Source organism: Pangasianodon hypophthalmus, chromosome 24 (genome assembly GCF_027358585.1).
Source record: "Pangasianodon hypophthalmus isolate fPanHyp1 chromosome 24, fPanHyp1.pri, whole genome shotgun sequence".
In the NCBI taxonomy this organism is placed as follows: domain Eukaryota; kingdom Metazoa; phylum Chordata; class Actinopteri; order Siluriformes; family Pangasiidae; genus Pangasianodon; species Pangasianodon hypophthalmus.
In genome coordinates, this window is record NC_069733.1 from 1,181,106 (window position 1) to 1,203,847 (window position 22,742).

General features: G+C 36.8%; 1 protein-coding gene across 5 annotated transcripts in view; it reads right to left on the reverse strand.

The window, feature by feature from the left end:
* The window catches only part of LOC113527995 (E3 ubiquitin-protein ligase rnf213-alpha), a 67,574-nt gene extending 46,269 nt beyond the window's left edge, over positions 1-21,305 (reverse strand). For 3 of the 5 annotated variants that reach the window (XM_034299229.2, XM_034299230.2, XM_053228854.1), the window contains exons 1-12: positions 13,323-14,152; positions 13,170-13,236; positions 12,759-12,817; positions 12,583-12,667; positions 8,991-9,061; positions 7,291-7,315; positions 7,080-7,119; positions 6,001-6,132; positions 4,271-4,446; positions 1,721-1,965; positions 1,219-1,433; positions 30-185 (exon numbers count right to left, since the gene is read on the reverse strand). In XM_034299229.2, coding sequence (XP_034155120.2) covers positions 30-185; positions 1,219-1,433; positions 1,721-1,965; positions 4,271-4,446; positions 6,001-6,132; positions 7,080-7,119; positions 7,291-7,315; positions 8,991-9,061; positions 12,583-12,667; positions 12,759-12,817; positions 13,170-13,236; positions 13,323-13,436 — 1,385 coding nt within the window. In that variant the 5' untranslated portion in view covers positions 13,437-14,152. The other 2 variants (XM_053228855.1, XM_034299227.2) reach the window with 2 other exon arrangements.
* Positions 21,306-22,742: the final 1,437 nt, after the last annotated feature.

Sequence of the window (22,742 nt, forward strand, 5' to 3'; positions counted from 1 at the left end):
ACTTTGTAGACTGAAGCGAGTAGCCTTACCTGTATGATACTTGAGGCATAGCTTGCTGTCTATCTGGTAACAGCTTCACAGATTCTGGAGATAATGCATAAAACAGGGCCATAAACCAAAGAGCTGCATTTGGTGACTTGTCGCAGGCCAGGTTGAACATATACCGCACAGCCTCAGACAATTTCCTGGAGAGGGAAAGAAAGATTATTTTAATGACATATTGTCACTTATAGACAACAATATACATGACAAGTTCTAGTGGTTCTTCATACTATATTCTTGTCACTAGGCCTACTTGTTTACTTACCTCTGCTTATATACCTTGTTTGGAAATGGCAAGTTATTGATCCTACCTATAGTGAGTTAGTTTGGGGTAATGAACCAATTCCAAATTCACAAAACTAAACTGCATGTCAGACTTGCATATCACTGGCACCATGTGTACTTGGCCTATTCTATTCACTTTTTCTTTAACAATGCATTTAAAAATATTAGTCACTATTTGTTTTCTTCCATTTTTCTCTCCCGTGTCAATGTAATGAACAGCACTGATTTATGGTCCTATATTTATACTGTAAGAATTTTGGCATAAATTAGAATAAACATGATTAAATAAGGAACTTCTGAGTGCTGATACTTGCTTGGTGCACACCACCTTTTGGTAGTTCATCTAAGTTTGGGATTCTCCGGTAGAGAGTGAAGAACTATTTCATGTTCATGTTTATTTTTCCCTGTTATATTGTTCTAGGAGATGGTAACGATATAGCAAAATATAAGGAAAATAGACCTTCTTACAAAATCTAGCTTGACCTAGGCTTTATTCATTAATTTAATGATATCATGTAAAATATAGCAGGGAACATACTTATGAGAGACAGAGAAAGACTAGAAGTAAACAGGAAACATAACTAAGGTTCAAGAGAGCAAAACTGGCCGTACTCTCAGGGAGGGAGGGGTGGCATAATCTATCTCCCCTATCAATCACAGAGAAACTTTACAGAGCAGAGACGCTGTATTAATTCTTTCCTATGACAAGAAATCATGCACATAAAAAAAACAACAACAACAAAGATCTTTTAAGAACAATATCTTCTGGGGGATCTAACAGAATCACACTGTGGCTTTTCAAAAAAAAAAAATCTCTGGAAATAGTTATAAGGAAGAACAATTAAGATCCACTGCTTCACATCAAACTGAGGGGAGAAAACCTGAACTCACCTTCTCACTGAGTCTTCAAGACTTGCCAGGGGGCCTTGCAGCTCGCCATTTCTTTCGATAATTTTAGACAGCTTCTCAATTGTAGCTTTTTCAAGATTTACATGAAGAAACATTGCAAGAAGTGCTGCAGCGAGAACATACTGAACTGGAGTAGTATCTCTTGACTCCTCAATTGCACACTTAAATGCTCTGTCCACTCTTCCCTTTAAATTGTCCTAAAAGAAATTACCACATGAATTATTGAGGTAAACACTGTTAAGTATGCAGTAAAAAGTGTTTTAAGTTTTTTACATCATACAGATTCAGAATGAACAGAAATTTGTGTGCTTGGAAATAGTATTTTGTTTCTCCAATAATAAGTTAAGGGAAGAACAATTTCCTTTTGAGTTTAAGCAATAAATATTCTGTATATAGATTTGGCATTATTTTTAAGGAAAACCAGTATTATGAATTAATATACTAACGCTATTGTAGTTCTGTAAATCATTACATCTGTACTTACCCATGATATCTGCAATTTTACAGGCATCAGTCCAGGGACAGAAACACGTCTAGTTTGTAGACACTCACAAAAAAAGTTAACTGTAGCCTGCATCTCTGATAAATCCGCATTTGTGCAATTCATCAACTGTGTTAATGTCGACTGAATGAATTCCTCTCGTATTGTATTAATCTTCGTGGTCTTACTCCCCCATGAGGGCCACCATGTTTCTGGTTGCATGCATACATCATCAAACTGGTGGAAGACTGTAAAATAAGACAAGAAATGCAGAATATTTACATCTTTTACAAATACAAAAACATACCTACACATATACCTATAACTTTTTAAGGGAATGCATTCTGGACAAGAATAACAACTGTATTTTACTACTTTAAACCCAAAGTTGTTTCAATAAAGCATGCATATTCAATTACAAGACTCAGAAAGACTTTTGTAAAGGAGGATGGGGGAGAACTTCACTTTCAGCAAGTATATTGCTTGGTTGAACTATGAACTATGAAGACTAATTTATAGCTGACAAGCAAAAATTAAGTAATGAAATGAGTATTACTTCGAGGACAATACTCATATATCATTATATAGTTTTATATTTGCCAAAATACGTTTTTAAAATCAACACTGGGTGCAAACAGATCAGCACCCCTCCAGGTTGAACCTGATGATGACAAGAATAAAAGGGCTTTTCTCTTTCTGTAATGTCTAACACAAATTTGAACACTTTGTACAGGATCTTGGACAAACCCCTGCTCTCTCTTTTGTCCAACACAGTTATGAATAGATGACAAGGTTATGAATAGTTATGAATAGATGACAAAAATCTAATGTACTTAATCTTAAATACATTTTAATCTGTTGTCTTTATATAATAATAACACCAATTATTATTGTATGCAGAAGTCTTCTTCTTATTGTGACTTCTGTATTTATAAAAAAGGCCCACTGGTATGTTCCAATGTAAAGGGAATATACACTCACTGTCTACTTTATTAGGATTATCTGTATACCTGCACATTCAAGTTATCTAATCAGCCAACCAGCAGCACGATGCATAAAATCATGCAGATACAGGTCAAGAGCTTATGTTAATGTTCACATAAAACATCAGAATGAAGAAAAAGTGTGATCTCGGTGACTTTAAACGTGGCATGGCTGTTGGTGCCAGACGGGCTGGTTTGAGTATTTCAGAAACTGCTGATCTCCTGGAAATTTCACACACCATAGTCTCTAGAGTTTACACAGAAAAACAAAAAAACACTGAGTGAGTGCCAGTTCTGTGGGTGGAGATGCCTTGTTGATAAGGGAGGTCAGAGGAAAATGGCGAGAATGGTTTGAGCTGCCAGAAAGGCTACAGTAACTCAGATAACCACTATGTACAACTGTGGTGAGCAGAAAAGCATCTCAGAATGCACAACACGTTGAACCTTGAGGCGGATGGGCTACAGTGTCAGAAGAACATGTCGGGTTCCACTTCTGTCAGCCAAGAACAGAAAGCTGAGGCTGCAGTGGGGACAGGCTCGCCAAAACTGGACAGTTGAAGACTGGAAAAACATAGCCTGGTCTGATGAATTTCTGAATGAATGAATTTCTCAATTTCTGCTGAGGATGGGAGGGTTAGACACAGATGTGAGGGTCAGAATTTGGCACCAACAGCATGAATCCATGGACCCAACCTGCCTTGTGTCAACAGTCCAGGCTGGTGGAGGTGGTGTAATGGTGTGGGGAATGTTTTCTTGGCACACTTTTGGTCTGTTAATACCAGTCAATCATAACGTGAATGCCACAGCCTATTTGAGTGTTGTTGCTGACCACGTGCATCTCTTCATGTGCACAATTTACCCGTCTTCTAATGGCTACTTCCAGCATGATAATGCACCATGTCACAAAGCAAAAAAATCTCAAACTGGTTTCATGAACATGACATTGAGTTCTTCAGTGGCCTTCCCAGTCACCGTGTCTGAAGCCAATAGAACACTTTTGGGATGTGGTAGAAAGCATGAAAATGCCCCTGAAAAATCTGCAGGAAATGCATGATGCAATCAACATGGACCAGAATCTCAAAGGAATGTTTCCAACATCTTGTAGAATCCATGCCATGAAGACTTTAGGCTGTTTTGAGAGCAACGGGAGGCTCTACCCAGTATTTGTACAGTATTCCTAATAAAGTGCTCTCCCTCTCCCTCTCTCTCTCTGTCTATATACATACACACACACATACAATATGTTCATGCATCCCATCTTCCAAACTCCCAGTGCTTAATGTTATTTTTAAATACTCTGTATTCTCAGATAATACCTATCTTGTGCTGGCCAACAACCATCTGTATCATTTGTACTGAAAGTCCTATGATTTTCCCCATGCTGATTGATGACAAAGGTATTTTACATACACATATGCAATCTCAGATTTATACCCCAGGGACAGAAAATAGTCAGCAAAGGTGATTATTGTGTGGATTAGTTGAATTATTATGTGTAATAGTTATTTTATACAATCGTTTTGGTTCATTTTTATTAAGAGTGACATAACAAGCAGATAGACAGTCTTACCTTTATCCTTCTGAGAGATGTTTCTGTACAGCGTCCTGTAAGTATACTTCTGTTTTTCATCTTCAAGAGTTTCAAATTTGTCTTTTTTATCAGTGAGACAATACGTGTAATGAACCTCGGCATCCGCCTTGTAGAGAGAAAGGCTAAGTGTGAACATCCGACCAGCTCCATCAGTCCTGGAGAAACACACAAACAGTTCATTTTCTACATCAAACTCTATACAAATGCCAAAGTTCTGATGTTTTCATTTAGTGAAATGTTGACTGTGATGGCTTGTGTCCTTTTTTGGCATACTGTTCAATTGTAATATTAATTCTATTCCAGTAAATTCTTGCAAAAATTGAGAAGCGTCCTATACTTTAAGAACAAACACAGAGCCGTATTTAGAGTTGAGATAAAAGTATTCTGAGGTAACTACAGATTTAAGCACTACACAGAAAGTTGTGCACAAGAGAGCAGAGATGCTGAAAACAAAGGCTCTATGTTAAGTTGTGCTAACAATTAATTGTCAGCACACTATATATATATATATATATATATATATATATATATATATATATATATATATATATATATATCAAGTCCTATTTTATAAGATACTGAATATTGAGGGTGGAAGCCAGATTTTTTTTTAACCATTATTAAACATTTTATTTCTTATTTTTAATAATATAATTAGTTTGATTGGAAAGCAGGTCTGCATGCTGGGAGCATTGTGATTAGACAGTAAAACATACAGAATAACCTTTCAAATCTTTTGAGAGACAGACTTGAATATTAAAGTGACGTTTAGCCCAATTTGCAACTTTATTTTTGAAAAATATTTTCCTAATAACAACTACAACCGTTTTGAATAATGCTGCACTGCAGGCTACAGTTAAGACCAAACTTTACATACAATTAGACTAAAGAAATTTAAACTCATTTTCATATCTGCACACGGTACCACACATTACCTATGTTAAGACAATCAGAGAATCTACTTTATTTACACAAGAGCTGATTTCAAAATAACAGCTAAGAGACATGTTTATTTCAGCTTTTATATATTATTGCACATTTTCAGTGGGTCAAAATTTACATGAGTTGTTAGTATTTGGTGGCATTGTCTTTTGGCTTAACGTGAATCAGGGTAGCAGGATAGCTCAAGAATTCAAGTCACAAGTCATTCAAATATGGTTGAACCCTCCTACATAACAGTTAGAGAACACTGAACTTAAAATTGCTCCTCACCTGTGCCAACATCACAGCAGAAAAGTAACACTGAACGCCAGTGCATAATGTACAATGAGACTGTAACTTTAACTTAATGAATACAGCCCTATATTCAGCTAGTATTAGACGTTCATTTGAATCTCTAGCATCTTCTTGTATTAGTATAAACTGTATAATTTATCTTTAATGTACTTTTTATGCTGCTTAATATTGCAGTGGACAGCCAAATTGCTGCTTCATATTGCAGCTACTAAAACTGTTTACTAAAATTGACTGAAAATGTACTTTTTGGAGTGTGAAAGAAATACCATGATATATGGAGGCAGATTGTGTGTTGCTAATAAGCATTTACATTACATTTACATTTATGGCATTTGGCAGACACCCTTATCCAGAGCGACTTACAAAAGTGCTTTGAAGTCTCTATCAATAAATACACTCCGATACTGGCTCGCTAGGTCACAGCTAAGAATACCAGTTCCTTTTGCGGTTTAAAATATAATTTATGAACTTACCTTACGGGAGTCATCCTAAATTTTAGTCCATTGCAGACAAGATACATCTCATCATGTCCAGTACCGAGTCCCTTCTGAAGAGCAGCATAAAATTTCACACAAATGACGTTTTCATCGTCATATTCCGTCGCACTGTGAAATAAAAGGTGAAGTGTTATGACTATAGAGATCAGCTACTTGCTCTGGTTCTCTTGTGAGGACTAATTACTTACAGCATCTGTAATAGTAGAAGCAGATTAAAAAAATAATAAAAAAGAGGAAGAACAAAAACAGCAAGAGCAATTTACAAAATGAGGTGAAGAAAAGAACTCCTGTTCTAGACAACTACCGATTCATCATCATATGTTTAACTTAATGCACTTTTGCAAATCCCCTTATACATTACTAGTAGCAGCCTCCAATGCTGAATTTTGCTAATTCACCATCTGTATAAAAACCTTTTCAACCACAAAGAGGTACAATGATGTCTGTATTACTGTTTTGCTTTCGTTAAACTGTTAAAATGTTATCAGCATCTCAGGTATGCTGACAAAATCATAGTCAGGGATTTGCATTTTTAGTGAGCAGAACAATCCATTATCTACCTTAGAATCCACATTTCACCAAATCTCGCAGTGTGACCTACATCCCCTTGATACAAGAAATAAAAGCCAGCCATTGCATGAACAGTGCATAGCGACCATCTGTTCACAGCATCATGAAGACCAAGGAGCTATCAAAACTAGTCCTGGACAAAGTTGTGGAAAATGATCAATCAGGGTTTAGTTATAAAATTATCCCACGGATTGACAGCAAATGCATAATTTAAAAAGGGAAAGAATATGGCACAACTGCCTAGACAGAGATCACATTAACTGAAGCTCTTGACCTGTATCTGCATGATTTTTTTGCACTGTGCTGCTGATTGGCTGATTAGATAACTGCATGAATGTGCCGGTGTACAGGTGTTCCTAATAAAGTGGACATTAAGTGCAAGTATCAAAGCTTCATATATACTTGAACTAAACTGATTTCTATTTTAAAGATAATGCTTCACTATAGACATAAAATTCATTTTTCATGCATAAAATTATTCTTACCTGTTATAATAATGTGGCCCGTATAATGCATAGTCTGACCCTAAAGGAAAAAGATATTTGTGTACATAAGCCCGTGCTAACAGTGAAAGGAAACTTTGTGTAAAGCGCAGAATAAACTTTCTGAGCTCCTTACATGGATTTAACAGTGATAAAAATAAAAAATAATAAGCACTTTGATTTCACTGACAATTTTTAAAAAAAAATCTCATACCTTCAACTGGAGGTACAGACACAACCTAGAAAAAAAATATTGTGTATAAAAATAAGTGAGGAATGTAGTTGAGATTTATATTCAAAATTACGGAATTATAGGTAAGAATTTTAAACTTTTAGCTTCAGAATAGTACAGGTAGGTGCAAGTCATTCAAATGATAATTATATACACTGAGACAAAGTATGCTTATGCAATAGGACAATTTTATTGTCCCTACACAATATTACACTGCTACGATATCCAGTGACATTTACTCTACACACATATACAACTATAAAAGTTTGTGGACACCTGACCATCACACCCATATGTGGTTCTTCCCAAACTGTTGCCACAAAGTGTGAAGCACACAATTGTATAAAATGTCTTTGTATGCTGTAGCATTACAGTTTCCTGTCAGTGGAACTAAGGGGTCTAGTCCAGCATGACAATGCCCCTGTGCACAAAGCGAGCTCCATGAAGACATGGTGTGTGAAGGTTGGAGTGGAAGAACTCGAGTGTCCTGCACAGAGCCCTGACCTCAACCCCACTGAACACCTTTGGGATGAACTGGAACACCGACTGAACCCCAGACCTCCTCGACATCCCAACATCAGCGCCTGATCTCACTAATGCTCTTGTAGCTGAATGAACACAAATCCCCACAGCCACGCTCCAACATCTAGTATATACACAAATGTCACTGGATATCGTGGCAGTGTAATATTGTGAGAGGACAATAAAATCGTCATTTTATATGCAGTATATGTATATATATATGAGCCCCGTCCCCTTAAACTGCCTCATGTGCTCTGGACTCACATTGGCTCCTTCGCATTATTTCAAGGTAAACAGAGTTCATTAATCAGTCAAATCAGTTACTCATATTTATTATGGATGTCCCTGAAAAGATTTGACCAAAAATGGTCAAAAATGGCACTTACAGCTTTTGACAAAAAGTTTGAATAGGTCCACAACTATGTGTCAGACACTTTATAAATAATGTCAATGGTGACGTCCATTTGCATCAGTAACTGCAGATCAACAGAGAAAATGTCAACCATGTGGACACTAGACTTCTGATTTGTAAAAGGATTATAGTGAAAATGTACTGTTTTTTTTTTAACAGTTTACTGTGCATTACTACAGAATCTGTACATTCCTAAAAATCCACCATCAAGCTAAGTTTTCATGATTGATGCAGAACCTGACTGCAAAGCTACCTCCCCTGCTCTCCTTAATCCTGAAAGGGTAGAAATGCTTGTTTTGCTTTTTTTTTTGTTGGGATCTGGATCTTCGATCTGGCAATCTTCTATTTGGAAAAATTACCATAGAAAAAACAGGGAAAAACCAATAAAGCAACCTAGACAGAAGCTTAGGTTGTCAAATGAAGTAGGTATTTATATACAGATGGTCTAATAAGAGACCTCTGTGGACTGGAACGCTGTTCCAGAAACTGCTTATTTTTAGCATTTCTTTATTGCTGTGGTGATATTATACAGTGTACACTGAAAATAATAATACATAGAACATCATTTTAAATAATTGCAAGATAATACTAATAATAATTTTAACAAACTGGAATTCTACTATGTGAATTATCTAATTATTAACTGATTTATTTCCCAACACACAACAGTATCTCCGAGTATCTACGAATGAATTCAATTAACATAAAATACAGATTACAAACAAGAATGTAGAGAATTGCTCCTTACCACAAATCCATCCTCCGTTTGAGAAGACTGGGAGGGCTCCTGTGGAGCAGCCGTCTCAGGTGGATTGTCACCTAAATACAACCAAAAAGTGGTTTCACAAGTTTTTCAATTGGTAACCTTTCATTTGTAGTCCTCTTAGGTCTAGATATTAATCAGGTTAGTGTGTGGTATTCCAAAGTACTGGGTACAAATGATGGTAATTACCAAGATATTTCATTTAATTACACTGAAATACCAGACAGATTTTAACTTTTCAACAGGTAAGTGTGCAGTACCAACACCAAATAACCAGTTCATTATTTTGATATAAAAAAGATGATAAACAAGAAGCCAGTTTAACTAAATGTCACTGAAATGACTGACAGGCTCTAGGTATTCAGAAAGACAACAGGGTTCACACCTAGGACTGCAAACTCTGACTTTTAACAGACTAATTAAAGGGAAGTTGGAGAAGTTCTTAGACAATGAATAGTTGAATGAGAATCAGGGTGCTGCTGCTATGTTGCCTCAGCAGAAAGTCCTGCCACGTTCATCACATCGTGCATTGTGAGCCAATGAATTTTAACTCTTTTGTTTAAGCATGAATAGGAGATAACAACCTAGACAGATATAAAACTGTGTATCTGTGTATTTTTTTGGAGAACCACTGAGGTACCTTGGACTGTAAGCTCCTGCTCCATGGCCATTAAAGCACGGATTCCTAGGGGTCACAACCCCATATGGGGTCACTTGATTTATAAATGGGGGCGCGAGAGAAACTGACAATCTCTTCTTTTGCTTCATTTAAATTAACATTAGAAATTAAAGATGGATTTGTGTGTTTATATTTTAAAATGTTACTGGGTGTCACATTCAGACAATCCATATCTACATTAATATATGCTAGTTTAGTCTTTTTTCCATTTCCTGGAAATGCATCCGTTCACGAGCATCCGCTGGTACCAGTCATTATTAATTTCCCGGTTGGCAAAAGCGTAAAGTGGAGGTTAGTCCTCACCTCACCAATCCACTAATTCTTGGGACAAATTGAGCAGGGTTTCAGGCATTAGTGAGAGAAATGTTTGTAGATGGTTCTTACAATAGCGAGGCACGGTGTGGAATGTACGCAGCATTGACTGGGGAGGCAGTGCCAGGGTCGTCAAAATCAGCTCAGTATCGGGGGACTTCCCCTCAGAGCACTCATACAACGACACCCTGAGGCACGTCTTTGACCAAGTGAAAGTAATTGATGGTCAACAAATCCAGCCTAATAAAAACCATCCAGACTTTTCAATTATTAAGGCTTATATTGTTATATAGTTATATTGAGTGATGCAGGGCACTCACACCAAGGAAGAGACAACCCAACTGTTGGTACAGAAGAGATGTAGGGAACTCCTGTTCCATGCGGTTCATCATAATCCCATGGCTGGGCAATCGGGGCAGGATAAAACACTAGCCCGTCTCATGGCCCATTTCTATTGGCCAGGCTTTCGCTGCGATGTTCGCAAATGGTGTGCTGCATGTCGCGAATGTCAGCTGGTGAATCCAATGGCCACCTCAAAAGCACCATTGCGCCCCCTTCATTTAATCAAGGTTCCCTTCGAAAAAACTGGCATGGACCTCGTTGGCCATTAGAACAGACTGAATGAGGGCATGAGGGTTTAAATTGATTAAATTGATTCACACCAGTATTTACCATCCCCAGACAGATGGGCTGGTTGAATGGTTTAATAAAATGCTTAAAAATATGATTTGTAAGTTCGTTCACGATGATGCTTGGAATTGGGATAAGTGGCTCAAACCTCTGTTGTTTGCAGTAAAAGAGGTCCCACAAGCCACCATGGAGTGTTACCCATCTGACACTTGGGAAAATTGGGAGGAGGGACCTTCTAATAGCAAAAATTAAATTCATTACATACTGGACCTGAGAGCAAAACTTCACACCTAACACAGGAGTTACTTGGCTATGGGAATTTGCACCGGAAGTAAAGGTACTCATTTTACTACCCACGTCAAGCTCTAAAATACTTGCGAAGTATGGGATCTGGGCTTCCACTTGGGCCATGGCCAGGTGCTTCCCCAAATTGATATTGCCCAAGACCCAAGACTAAAAAGGGAGTGAGGCAGTTCCTGGCCCCGTGCTGTACATCAGCAGCAAACTCTCAGTAAGACAGAGTAAGGACAACATGATAGAGAAGGAGTGGTCATGGCAGATTACCTCTCCAGGTTCTACACAGAGTTATATCCTTTTAAATCCAGTGTATGAGTTATTAGACAGCTTCCTGGCTCAGAGTGAGCTCAGGAGATCAAGGTAAAACATGTAGCTCATGACCATTTCACAATTTCCACCCATATAAAGGTCTGTAGCAGACAATTCACACCAGATCAGCTATTTGAACCAAAACCACCAAGGCTCAAGAGAAGTCCACAGTGTCATTCAAACACCCAGTGTGTGGGAGAGAAACATCGTACCAAATTGTTATTTGGTGATAAATAAAATGGCGTGGTTGATGAGGTGGTCAACAGTTTTCGACATCGATGGTCGAGTCTCATGAACGCACTTTCCAATACACATGTGAAGCTGTAGTAAAGCCATGTCCTGTTCTGCTGTAAACTGTTCTAACAGATCTTCAGCAGGGAATTCTTTCAGTGTTTTTCTAGTATGTTACTCATTTTTATGTCTAAGCTACCTCTATTTTTAAATGGGACAAAATATAACTTGGTGGCTGTCAATATATTTTGACAGGTTGTCCATGTGTAACCTTGTGTGAGGAAACATTGCTAGTAGTTTAGGTTAGTCTACAGCATAGTAGTATATACCCTCTAAATACCAGCCTGGTTGCCAATGGTTAGCATGGTCAATTACAGTGACAAGTTATTTCTTTTATTCAGGCTTAAATGGTACAATTGCCTCCTTCCTTCCTTCTACAGGCCACAAAGCTGAAAAGCTGGTGAAAAGCTGGAAAAACTGTGCTGCTCACACTTACACTCTGTAATGATTAATGAAATAGTGTATAAATAAAGGATGCTACCAAAAAAACAGTCAAAATACAGGCACCTTTCCAGTTTAGTGTTTGTACTACATTCTTACCTGCTCAGTAGAACTTGTCCGGCATTTCAAAGTACTTTAGGTCAAATGCCTTACAGATTACAAATGCCTTACAGATACTGTATCACACGCTTACACTTCTCATCCATTTTTATTTTATTTAATGTTTTTTTCAGACTGCATCCAAATGCGGCTGAACTGGAGTAGAGATGCAGCGACACTGACCCCATAATTAATTCAATTAATTCAATTAATTTAATAGCTGAAAGACAAATTGTCAGGAACACATTTATTTTTTATTTTAATTTTTATTATTTGTGGAATAGATACAGAGCATAAATGCTGATAGAGTACCATAATGCATTAATAATCTCATCTTATGTTGTATGTTGATCTGCACCTCAAACAGACATGTACATCTGTATAACCTTCAGATTGTATAATATTCAATTTAATTTCCTTTTTTTTCTAAAATCCCAGTAACATTCTTCTGAGAATTGTATTTTAGACGCGATTCAGCTACAAAAACCCTGAACTCTAAATTAGAGGCAGTCCGTGTACCTGTCAGTGGTGAGTGATCCTGTCTGTCATGTGGAGTTTCTCCTGTTCTCTGTGAAGTAGCCTCAGCTCTCACCTGGTTCTCCAACTTAGAAGGATTAAATATAAGTGTCCAGAAGGATGTCTACATTAGATACTGTAAGTGAAATTTTATTATTGACTTTCTGAGCTCCACTTACCTCTGTTCCCGTGTTAGGGGTTTCTGGTTGCAGCGGTCCTGCTGTTTCTACTGAAGAGGCTTGAAGAGATCACAATAATAATTCTGCAACCTGCCTTAAGCGCTTACTGCACAATCATTAGACTATACTATGTGTACAGAAAGGTAATTAATAATAGAAATTATCTTTATTAATAATGCTAGTCAACAGTATTACCATTATTAGCTCTTCATATATAACTCAAGTGGCTGTTAATGATTACACTTCATTATTTCTTGGTGCGTTAATGATTAGTGCATACACTATTTCATCACTAGGAAAATGTTAATAACATAGTAAATGTATGCTTATTAGTGGAACTTATAGTAGCCACTACTTTCTTTTATCCTTCCATTTTAGCAAAATGCATTTTTATCATTCAGGACTTCCTACCTTGAGAAATGTTCTGAGGAAGCGTGCCAGCATTCTCCGTAGGATCTGTTCTCCCTTCATCAGGGTCCTGAAAGAAAAATCATTAAAAGGACTAAATAACAGTTTTTTAATTCCTTCTGAACTGAAAGAACTAACGAAAGAAATATTCATTACATTTTGAGCACCCTGTTCAGCTGAAGGGCCTGTTTCCTGGGAAGAATCCATTTTCAACTCAGCGTCAGTCACAGGTTCACCTGGAAAGTGTATTATTATTATTATTATTAGCATTATTATTATACGTCCATTATGGTTTTATTTTATAACGATCTACGCCAGTAAAGACTTTGTTGTCAAATATGAGGTGAAAATAGATATTGGCTGGGATGATGGTTCCTATCTTGTGCTCGGTTTGGGCTTAAACAGCCGCTAGAGGGCTCCAAAGTCCCGATAAGAGGCGAAGTTCAGCAGCCTTCCTCAGTAAGTCCTCTTTAATGTGAGATAAAATACGCTACCGTCTCGAGTCTGTGCTTCTGAGCTCCTACACTTCTTTGAGACAAGGGGAAAGTCAGCCAAGAATCATTTGTTTTGTGGTGAAAAAAATATCTAGATTTTTACAAAATATAAATTCCACAATGTGGAAATATATAATAACATAACTGTATTTAGCAATGTATTTTACACGGAGATCTTTACAACTTCAACGGAGGAAAACAGGCTGTAGAAAGAACATCCTTTGTGGATAAAACGCCTCAGGGAGTGGCAGTAAAACCTGCCCTTCTACTGTCAAATGCATTGCAAAGAAAGCCTTATGGGGTTTTCTCACAAAGTGCGTTTTCTGTTTTTCAACATTGATGTGAAATATTAAGAGGAAATAGGCGACAAAAAGATGAATTATTAAATCACAAAGTGAATCTCATTGTAAAATATCTTACCTGATCATGTCGCATCCTAGACAACTGCAGTGTGTGTGGATGGACTGGTGTATTTATAATGCACACACCCTCTTACAGGAGGTGCTTCATCAGTTACTCACCTAAAGCCACTGCAGACTTCTACCCCTCTGCATTCACTCTTCACTTTCACTTTCACTTCTGTCAGACTTTCATTCCTTTCACTGTAAAAATACTGTATTAAACATTACAAAAACTGCTATCTGGCTTTAAAATATAGAGTTTTATATGTTTTAAAGGTAATGTTTTAAATTTGAAACAACTATTTTATAAAGGTATATTTACACAAAGGATAAAGGTCCTAATTCATCAGTAAAATCCTTATCAGCTGGAACTAAGCAACAAAATAGTACAGAAATTATAATTTAATGACTAATGATGTGATAATGATATAATGCAGATGAGCTGAATCAAGGGTCTCAGTGCATGAAATATTAAATAGCTGCTTAAATATTTTATTTCCAGTTGCACATACAAATCATCAAAAAAGTCACATGGTTTCTGGGAAATCTTAGTAGGTTCAATAAAGCTCTGTGCAAAGAAACCACATGAGTTCAGTGAAACACGGACTCTTCCTGTGTATCTACACACCCACTTTCAGTTGCAAGATCATGACCATAAATATTCTCTTCATCAATGATTATTACTCTTAGCAATAAACTGAGAAGGCTCAGTAGGTAACAGCGGGGATTCTCAAACTTTGTTGGCCAGTAAAGTGCTCGAGATTACATGTAGCCAAAGATCTCTCTCACCATGTAGACAGTGAGATTAGACAACACCTCAGCATGTACCTTCACTTCAGAACTGTGTTAATGTGTAAGCTGTGTCTCGACCAGTTCAGGCCTGGAGAGCTTTAATACCTGCACAAAATAAATTTTCCCAAAGAGAAATCTTACACACAACTTTCCAGCTTGTTGTCATGCTGTTAAACACGTAAATCACACAAAAAGGATCTTTACTAGCTCTATCTGAAACAGATGAGCTCAAACTGTAGCGCATGATCTAAATTTGTCCCATGAGCACATCCTGAGCTGAGACGATTATAGCTCCAAAGAGACAGAAATGCTGAACCTTTACATTGGGTTTATTTACCTGCTCTGATGTTCTGCTTTTATTACACAGGTTGAGTGATTAACTGTTCACACTGGCCAGATGCACAGCTATGAAAGAAGGAAACATGGAGAAGATCAACAGGAGACCTGAATCAGGAGATAAAGTGTAATGAACTGATGAAGTGTAATTAATTAACACTGGCTTTGAAGAACACTGAATTATGTCCATGTTTACTGTATGAACATTTCCATGCTGAATTCTGATCTCTGACACTAAAATAAGACGTTGTTATTAAGACTAAACATCACTGGCTGTAGGATTTTACTGAGATTGTGCTTGTGTTTATTTTGTGTAGATTTTTCATGCGTAAAGTTTTAGCTGATTTAAACTGTTCACCACTGTGGGATGTTTTTCTTCTTTATTTAATTATGTTCATTTTAAATCATGAATCGTATGATCATGATGACTTGCATATTGTAATTCTGTGACAAATAAATGTTATTCTGATAATATGTTTATGACCTTGGTGGAGAAATAAATCTTCCCCTCACTGACTTGTTAAACCCAGAGAGATGGTGTGTGTGTGTGTGTGTGTGTGTGTGAAGCACATGACAGTAAGTGTAGAAGTGATACTGAGATCATGTGCTTTAAAAGAACACAGTTATAAAATAAACCTCAGAGCACAGAGTGAAGAAAATACACTTTATTATTCATTCAGATTGTTACACCGACAGAACAGATGCATTGTGGGAGAGATTTGGGTCTACAGATGTGAAAACGTGTTTAATGGATTCTTCTGTTTAAATTCAGTTATATAATAAATAGTATTTTCTTTCTGAGAACCATCTTCCTGCCTTGAGCTCCCCCTAGTGGCTGGGCCTCTAACAGCTTTCCCCTTTTTGCTCCTCGTCTGGGTGGCTTTTTTTTTTTTTTTTTTTTTTTTTTTTTTTTTAAGAGGAATAGTAAAAAAAAAAACTGGCAGTATAGAGGATATTCTGCTGCAAGTGGTAACATACAGTATGCTACTTTGCACACAGCTCTTGCTTTTTGACTTTCTTTTGAAAATGCGTCCTACTATTTCTAGTAATTGCTGTTGTTGACCCCAAGCTGCCTGATCTTATTTAAGTGCTGGATTACACATTGGAATGATTTGAAATTTTAAATAAGGGTATTGAATTTGTAACTTGGATTTGTTTAACAGCTTTTGCATGTGTGTATGCAGGAGTGATGTAGTTTTGGGACAGGGACATCTTTAATAAACAGGAAACTGCCTACAATGAGAGTGATTTTATATAGATATAGGTAGGTAATGTGGTTAATGTTTGAGAGAGGAAACAGCAACGACCAGAAAGGAGGTTAATCAAGATGAATGAATGAATGAACGTTTGGTAAATATGTGTTGGGAGTTGGGCGAGAGAGACAGCTGCTTATATCTTTATGACCACTTTCTGAAAACAGCTGATAGTGATCAGGTCTGTCATTAGACATTTCTTTAGCATTAAATCAGATCTGAACGTAAGGTGAACTTTAACTTCTATGCCATTAACATTCCAAGACTGTAAAATGATGTTCAGTGTTGGAATGGGCTGAACTGAGTTACGCACGTTACCAACAAAAACCTCCCAAATATAACGTAGGGCTGTGTGATATGTAAGGAATAACACACTCCTGACAGTGCTGTTAAGTGCAAGCCGAGTGCCACTACCTTCCAAAGTGCTTTATTTTCATATAACAGCATGGTAAGGAGTGTGTTTTTCTGCTTACAGCACAGAGATTTGACAACGATTACAATCTTTAATTTACTAATAAATGACACGTCGCACATATTAATGGTTTATAGTTAGATTTACAGTTGCAGAACGCCCGAGAGACAAATTAGTTCCTGTTCTTACTTATGGTATAGTTGCAATAAACAGTCATTCCCTCACCAGCCTCTCTCTCTCTCTCTCTATCACACACACTCAAGACTTCCTCCATAAACATCTCCGCTGTGCAGCTGTCAGTGAGCTGTTACCATAGAAACAATAACGTATCAGAACAAGCGCATTAATATAAACCTGTCATTAATGTCACAGCTGGAACTACCTGTGCTGCGATACGAAAATACTGCACACCTTCTGACCAATCAGATTCAACTGTGCTTCAAAATATATCAAGATATTTCAAAACATTTACACGATACACAATATGTGTCACAATATAAAAGTTTCCTTACAACCTGCCAACAAAACAGTAGCGTTGCATTTCAATGCGTTTTAAAATGTAAAAAAATTCTTTGATACTTTTATTTATTGCCTACAAAAATAAACACTGAAAAGACAGAAAAATAAATAAATAAGTAAATAAATAAATAAAACTTTAATAATTTACAAGTTTAATGATCTGAACAGAAGGAATCAGATGCTTGTTATTTCAAACTATTATAAGTTATAAAAGGACATCCTGATTTCCACAATATCTCAGGAAAATGTACTGTGACATAATTTATCACAGTGTTGATACTGTATTGTTATATTAACCAGCTGTAATGTCCAGTTATATGCAGTTAGTGCAGTAAAGCTTTTAGTTCATCCTGAGCTGCTGATCATGGTAGAGCTCCCTGTGTCTGTAAACACTGCCAGGCTCTACACATGTACAGTAAAAGTTCTGCAGTGGAGACCAAAAGCCTGGCTGAAGCCAAATCTGTTCCCTGTTTAAGTGTGAAAGAGTCACTCTGAAGCGTCTAAACTCAGCAGAATCATTTTCATGTCCATATATCCCTCATCTCTACTTCAACACCGTCACACACTTTATTTCATTTTCCTAATAAAATTACTAGCTTTAGCTGCTTGTATGAATTACTGCAGAGGTACAAACATCAGCACAGATTCATGTAATGAGGAACTTTTAAACAGACCTTCCTCTTTTTTATACACAGTGTTATCAAAAATGTGTTATTTCAGTGTTGACACTTATATTTCTTTGTCTTTGTACATAACCTCCCGGAGATATGGTGATTCATTTCAGTATCAGGATTACAGTAAAAATATAAAAAAGAGGTTTGTATTTTTAAAAAAACTATTCCTTTTTTTATCGTTAAATAAACATGAAAGTTTTAGAAAGATTTTTCCTCATCACTGAAAAGATCCACTGGTAACATCTGAAAGGTTTTGGAAATGAAATGAAATTCAGAAACCAAAACTGAAGTGAAATGGAGTGACAGTGGATAGATTCAGCAGAACTGGATGCTCCTATAGAGTTTATAACAAGGACACACAGTGTCACTGATGTAAATCACAGAAATAATACAGAAGTGTGAACAGTGTCCTTACTGGAGAATGTTTAACTTTAAGAAGGTGAAAGCATGAGTTTGAAAGGCAGGCCTCTGAGGCGTCTCAGATCTCACACTTCATGTGTACAAACACTTGAAGTCACCAGACATATTGAACATGTTGAAAACAGTTTGGTGATATGGCAGAATAAAAATCTAAATCCTGAGCAAATGAAAGAGATATCCACATGTCACTTAAACTGAGTTCAAAAGTCAACTCTCAAGTCTTCAGTCATGAACTTTAGTTAACTCTCATAGCTTTAGGTGTTTTATTGCACATAAGTAAATTAGTGTTGGACAATTTTCACAATTAATTCGACTTAATGTTTTAATGCGATTTTCAACATAATTGAGATCGTACATGTCTATATACAGTATGTGTATACTTAAAACCTTATATGAAAGTGAGAATAAAATTAAATACTTCAGTATATTGGACGAGTCAAGAGGCTATTGTAGGCAGCAGCAATGAGGTTAAGATATGTTAGCTTAAAACTTCTTACTCTACATACTAGCTAGCTACACTGACTTTTTCCATTTCAGTTACATCAAGCTAGAAAGCAGACCAACTGACTGAATAATATTAAATAGCATTAATTTCTTACCCGTGTTTTTTTCCTTCTTTCCCCACACAATTAGATATGATTCATGCTTCATGATTCTTTGTGATCTTCTGACATTAGTTATGTCAGTTAGCTAATTTAGTTATGTAAATAACTGTTTTTATTCTTTCCACACCACGAGGGAGCCCTGCGACTGCCTGGTACACAAACCTTTTCACCACATCTCATCATCCGCGCACATGCACACGCAAAGATATCCAATTAATGAGATATCCATTATGCCAGGAATGAAAAAAAACCCCTCATGTCTTATTTTCTGTGATCAACAGAAGGACATTTTAAACTTTAAGTCTTGGGGAAGCAGAATATTCAGAGACTCTAAACCATTTAAAGTAGCCTGAAAAAGTGGACTAAACATTACACAATAAAAGTGAAAGTGAATTCTGAGTAGAAATTAAAACTGACCCACCATCACAGCACAGGATCTCAATCACAGATTTCTGTTCAGTTGTAATCTTTCATTAATAATTCATTAAGCTGTAATGAATATGGATTATTGTTATCAAACCTCCTTTTGGGATGTTTAAAAATGTCTAACTTTCTTCTCATGAACTTTACATTTTGTTTTCTCTTCTCTTACCAGACTTCTTCTTCCTCCAGATGAGAAATCCAGCAGTAGAGACAGTGAGGGAAATAACAGCCACGACTGCTCCAGTGATGCTTTCAGTCCATATTCACTCTGTAATTGCATTAAATACATTAAATCAGCACAGAACACAATCTTTCACATTAATCAGCATTGCCACTGGAAATCTGTAGCTTTCCTGTAGCTTTCCTGCAGGGTGTGTAGCAGTCTAGTTCAATAAAGAGCTTCCCCTCTCTGAAACGGACCCCACGCCGTGCCTTTCCCCCGACACTCGTTCACTGAGGATATAATAAGATGAAATGCGTTTCAGTTAGTGTTAACACTGCAGTGCGCCGTCACACTGGAGATCGGACTCATCCGAGAGCTGAAGAACAGAAGTGCAGGTTTTTTTGTGGAGGAAAGCATGACACAATGCTAAAACAAATTCATTTTAACTCTAATAACATTCTTAACAAAATGGTTTCCTTTTCTATCTTCAGTTGAAATCTGAAGGCTTTGGCTGTAGATTTGTGTGTGAATGAAATGATTCAATAAAAATCTGATGAGGCAGTGGACCATTCTGGATATTTCCTCTGTTAAAATCCTTACTTTTAAATGCCACAGCAACCAGTAACAGCTCTCCTAACAGATTTAAAAGAAATCTTAGCTAAGCAATTTGTGCGATTTGTCAGCTTCTTCTGAAATTCAAATTTTATTTGTCACATGCATAAGATACACAGTACAACTTGCACTGAAATGCTTTATAGAACTGTTCTGACATAAAATATATAAAAATATATGAAGGGATTTAATTTAAAAAAGTGTATAAGAATATATATATGGATATATGGATGGTGGCAGCAGCAGTATTGTGTCCTAATTTACCTGATTAGATTTTCTTATTTAACAATTTCCCATCATAAGCCTGCATAGCCTATAGGAAATGTTTCCTCTGAATAAAAAAGCTATGTTTGAACTGAGAGACCTGCAAACATTAACAGTTAAGCTGTAGGTAGGAAGAGTTAGTAAGAAGAGCTGTGGGAAATTAAACTCTAGTTGGCTTCCTGAAATGTCTAAAGCATCTGTAAAACACAGCAATATAAACTTCTCTCATTTTCTCAGCCTGTTTTCTGCAGTCAGCTGTGTATTATTTTGGAATTTTCCTCTAACTCAGAGAATTCTGCTACACCCAATGATTTTCCTCAGGTTTATCACTGGATATCATTAACTAATTAGCTGAATTAGGTTGCATTATACCACTTTATTTTCACTCAGAATAACATTTCCTGATGCCAAACATCAGTACTTTACTACACTTCACTACATACTCGTGTGTTAAAAGAACAGGGATGTAATGTAGCACAAACTCTAACAAGCTCCTTGCTATAATGTAGCTTAGCGTCATTAAGTGGAAGTGTGTGTGAAGACACACAGCTCACCTGGTGATGAAAAATGAAACACAATGTGAGAAAAGCCAGAGAGCTTTATGATAACACAGATGTGGTCCATTTCTCAGCGCAAACTTTAACCAAAGAAAAAATAAATGAATAATTTACGGCCTGAATGCTGTAGGAAAAGCTGAGGTAAAGTTCACAGAGAGGGAAATTTCATTAATCAGCATTTCTGACCAATCAGGATTCAGGATTAAAGACGTCATCAGTTGCTGAGCAGAACTGGGAAGTGACGCCATCTCCTATCAGTCTCTAAATCTATATCTAAAAAGAGCTGAATTATTTTGTGCATAATAATAATAATAATAATAATAATTTATATTCCTCCTGAGCAGTGGTGGTGGTAAGATGCAGAACTGACTGTATAAATGGCTCAAATAATATAAAATGCCTAAATTCCCTATAGGAGTCAGTGTTCAGATCACTGTTTTCAGGGTTAAAATATACTGGATCCACCAAAAACTTTCTGTTTATACAATCCTGAAATTCCTCCAGTATTTTTATCCAAAGCACATTTGTTAGTAGTAAAAAAAAAACCAACTTCTCTAACACCTGATTCAGGTGATAAAGTGTAATGAACTGATGAAGTGTAATTAATTAACACTAACACTAGGTGGCGCTTTAACACAGGGTTTGAATAACACTGAATAATGTCCATGTTTACTGCATTTCCAGGCTGAATTCTGATCTCTGACACTAAAATAAGACATTATTAAGAATAAAGAAGAATAAAATGATGTTATTAAGAATAAACATTACTGTACACAAGAGGAAAGTATAAGGGGCGTATAAATGATTTATAAATTAAATGGCAGATTTACTGTGTTTTTTAACTTTAGGAAACTTTAAGAGATGTGAACATCACATCTCACTACTAAACAAGAGATTTGTAGACTAAGTGATTAACACATTCATTTAAAATGTATTCGGATAGCTTGTGATAAACAACAGTGACGTAGTCAGATCAAGATCACATGATCAGGAAGCGAGTTACTGTCAATCACGTGACTTTCTGTAACTACACCGCTCTGAAAGTAAAATGAAACTCATTGAGCAACTGCAGCACACATCTGAATGAGATCACTGATTAATAATTTGTCCCACATGCCTGTTGCACTGCTTTAGAGGCTTTTTACAGACATTTCAGAAATATTCCTTATTCATTTTCATGTCACTGATGCAGAATGATGGGAGGAGAAGAGTGTGGAGAAGGGAAGGAACTGCTCATGATCTGAAGCAGAAAACCTCATGTTATGGCCTGGGTGTGTACGTCTGCCAGTGGAACAGGGTCCTTTGTATGTACTGATGAAAGGACTGCTTATAAAAGCAGCAGGACGAAATCTGAAGTTTCATCTGCTGTCTATTTTATCTGCTCACATTCAGCCAGATGCTTCAAAAGTACTGGAGCTTGACAGTGCAGATGGACAATGATTTATTTCCAAAATGCATTTCAGCTGCTGAAGGAAACCTGAAGGCAAGACATCCCATGAACAAGCAGGAAGTGAAGACAGTTGCTAATAGCTAATAGCTATTATAGCTAATAACTCTGACATGTCAGTGTTGAGTGTGTGTTGGTGTGGTGAAAGATCTGGAAACACACAGTGTATGATGTGGTATAATTACTGATTGTCCTGAGACTAAT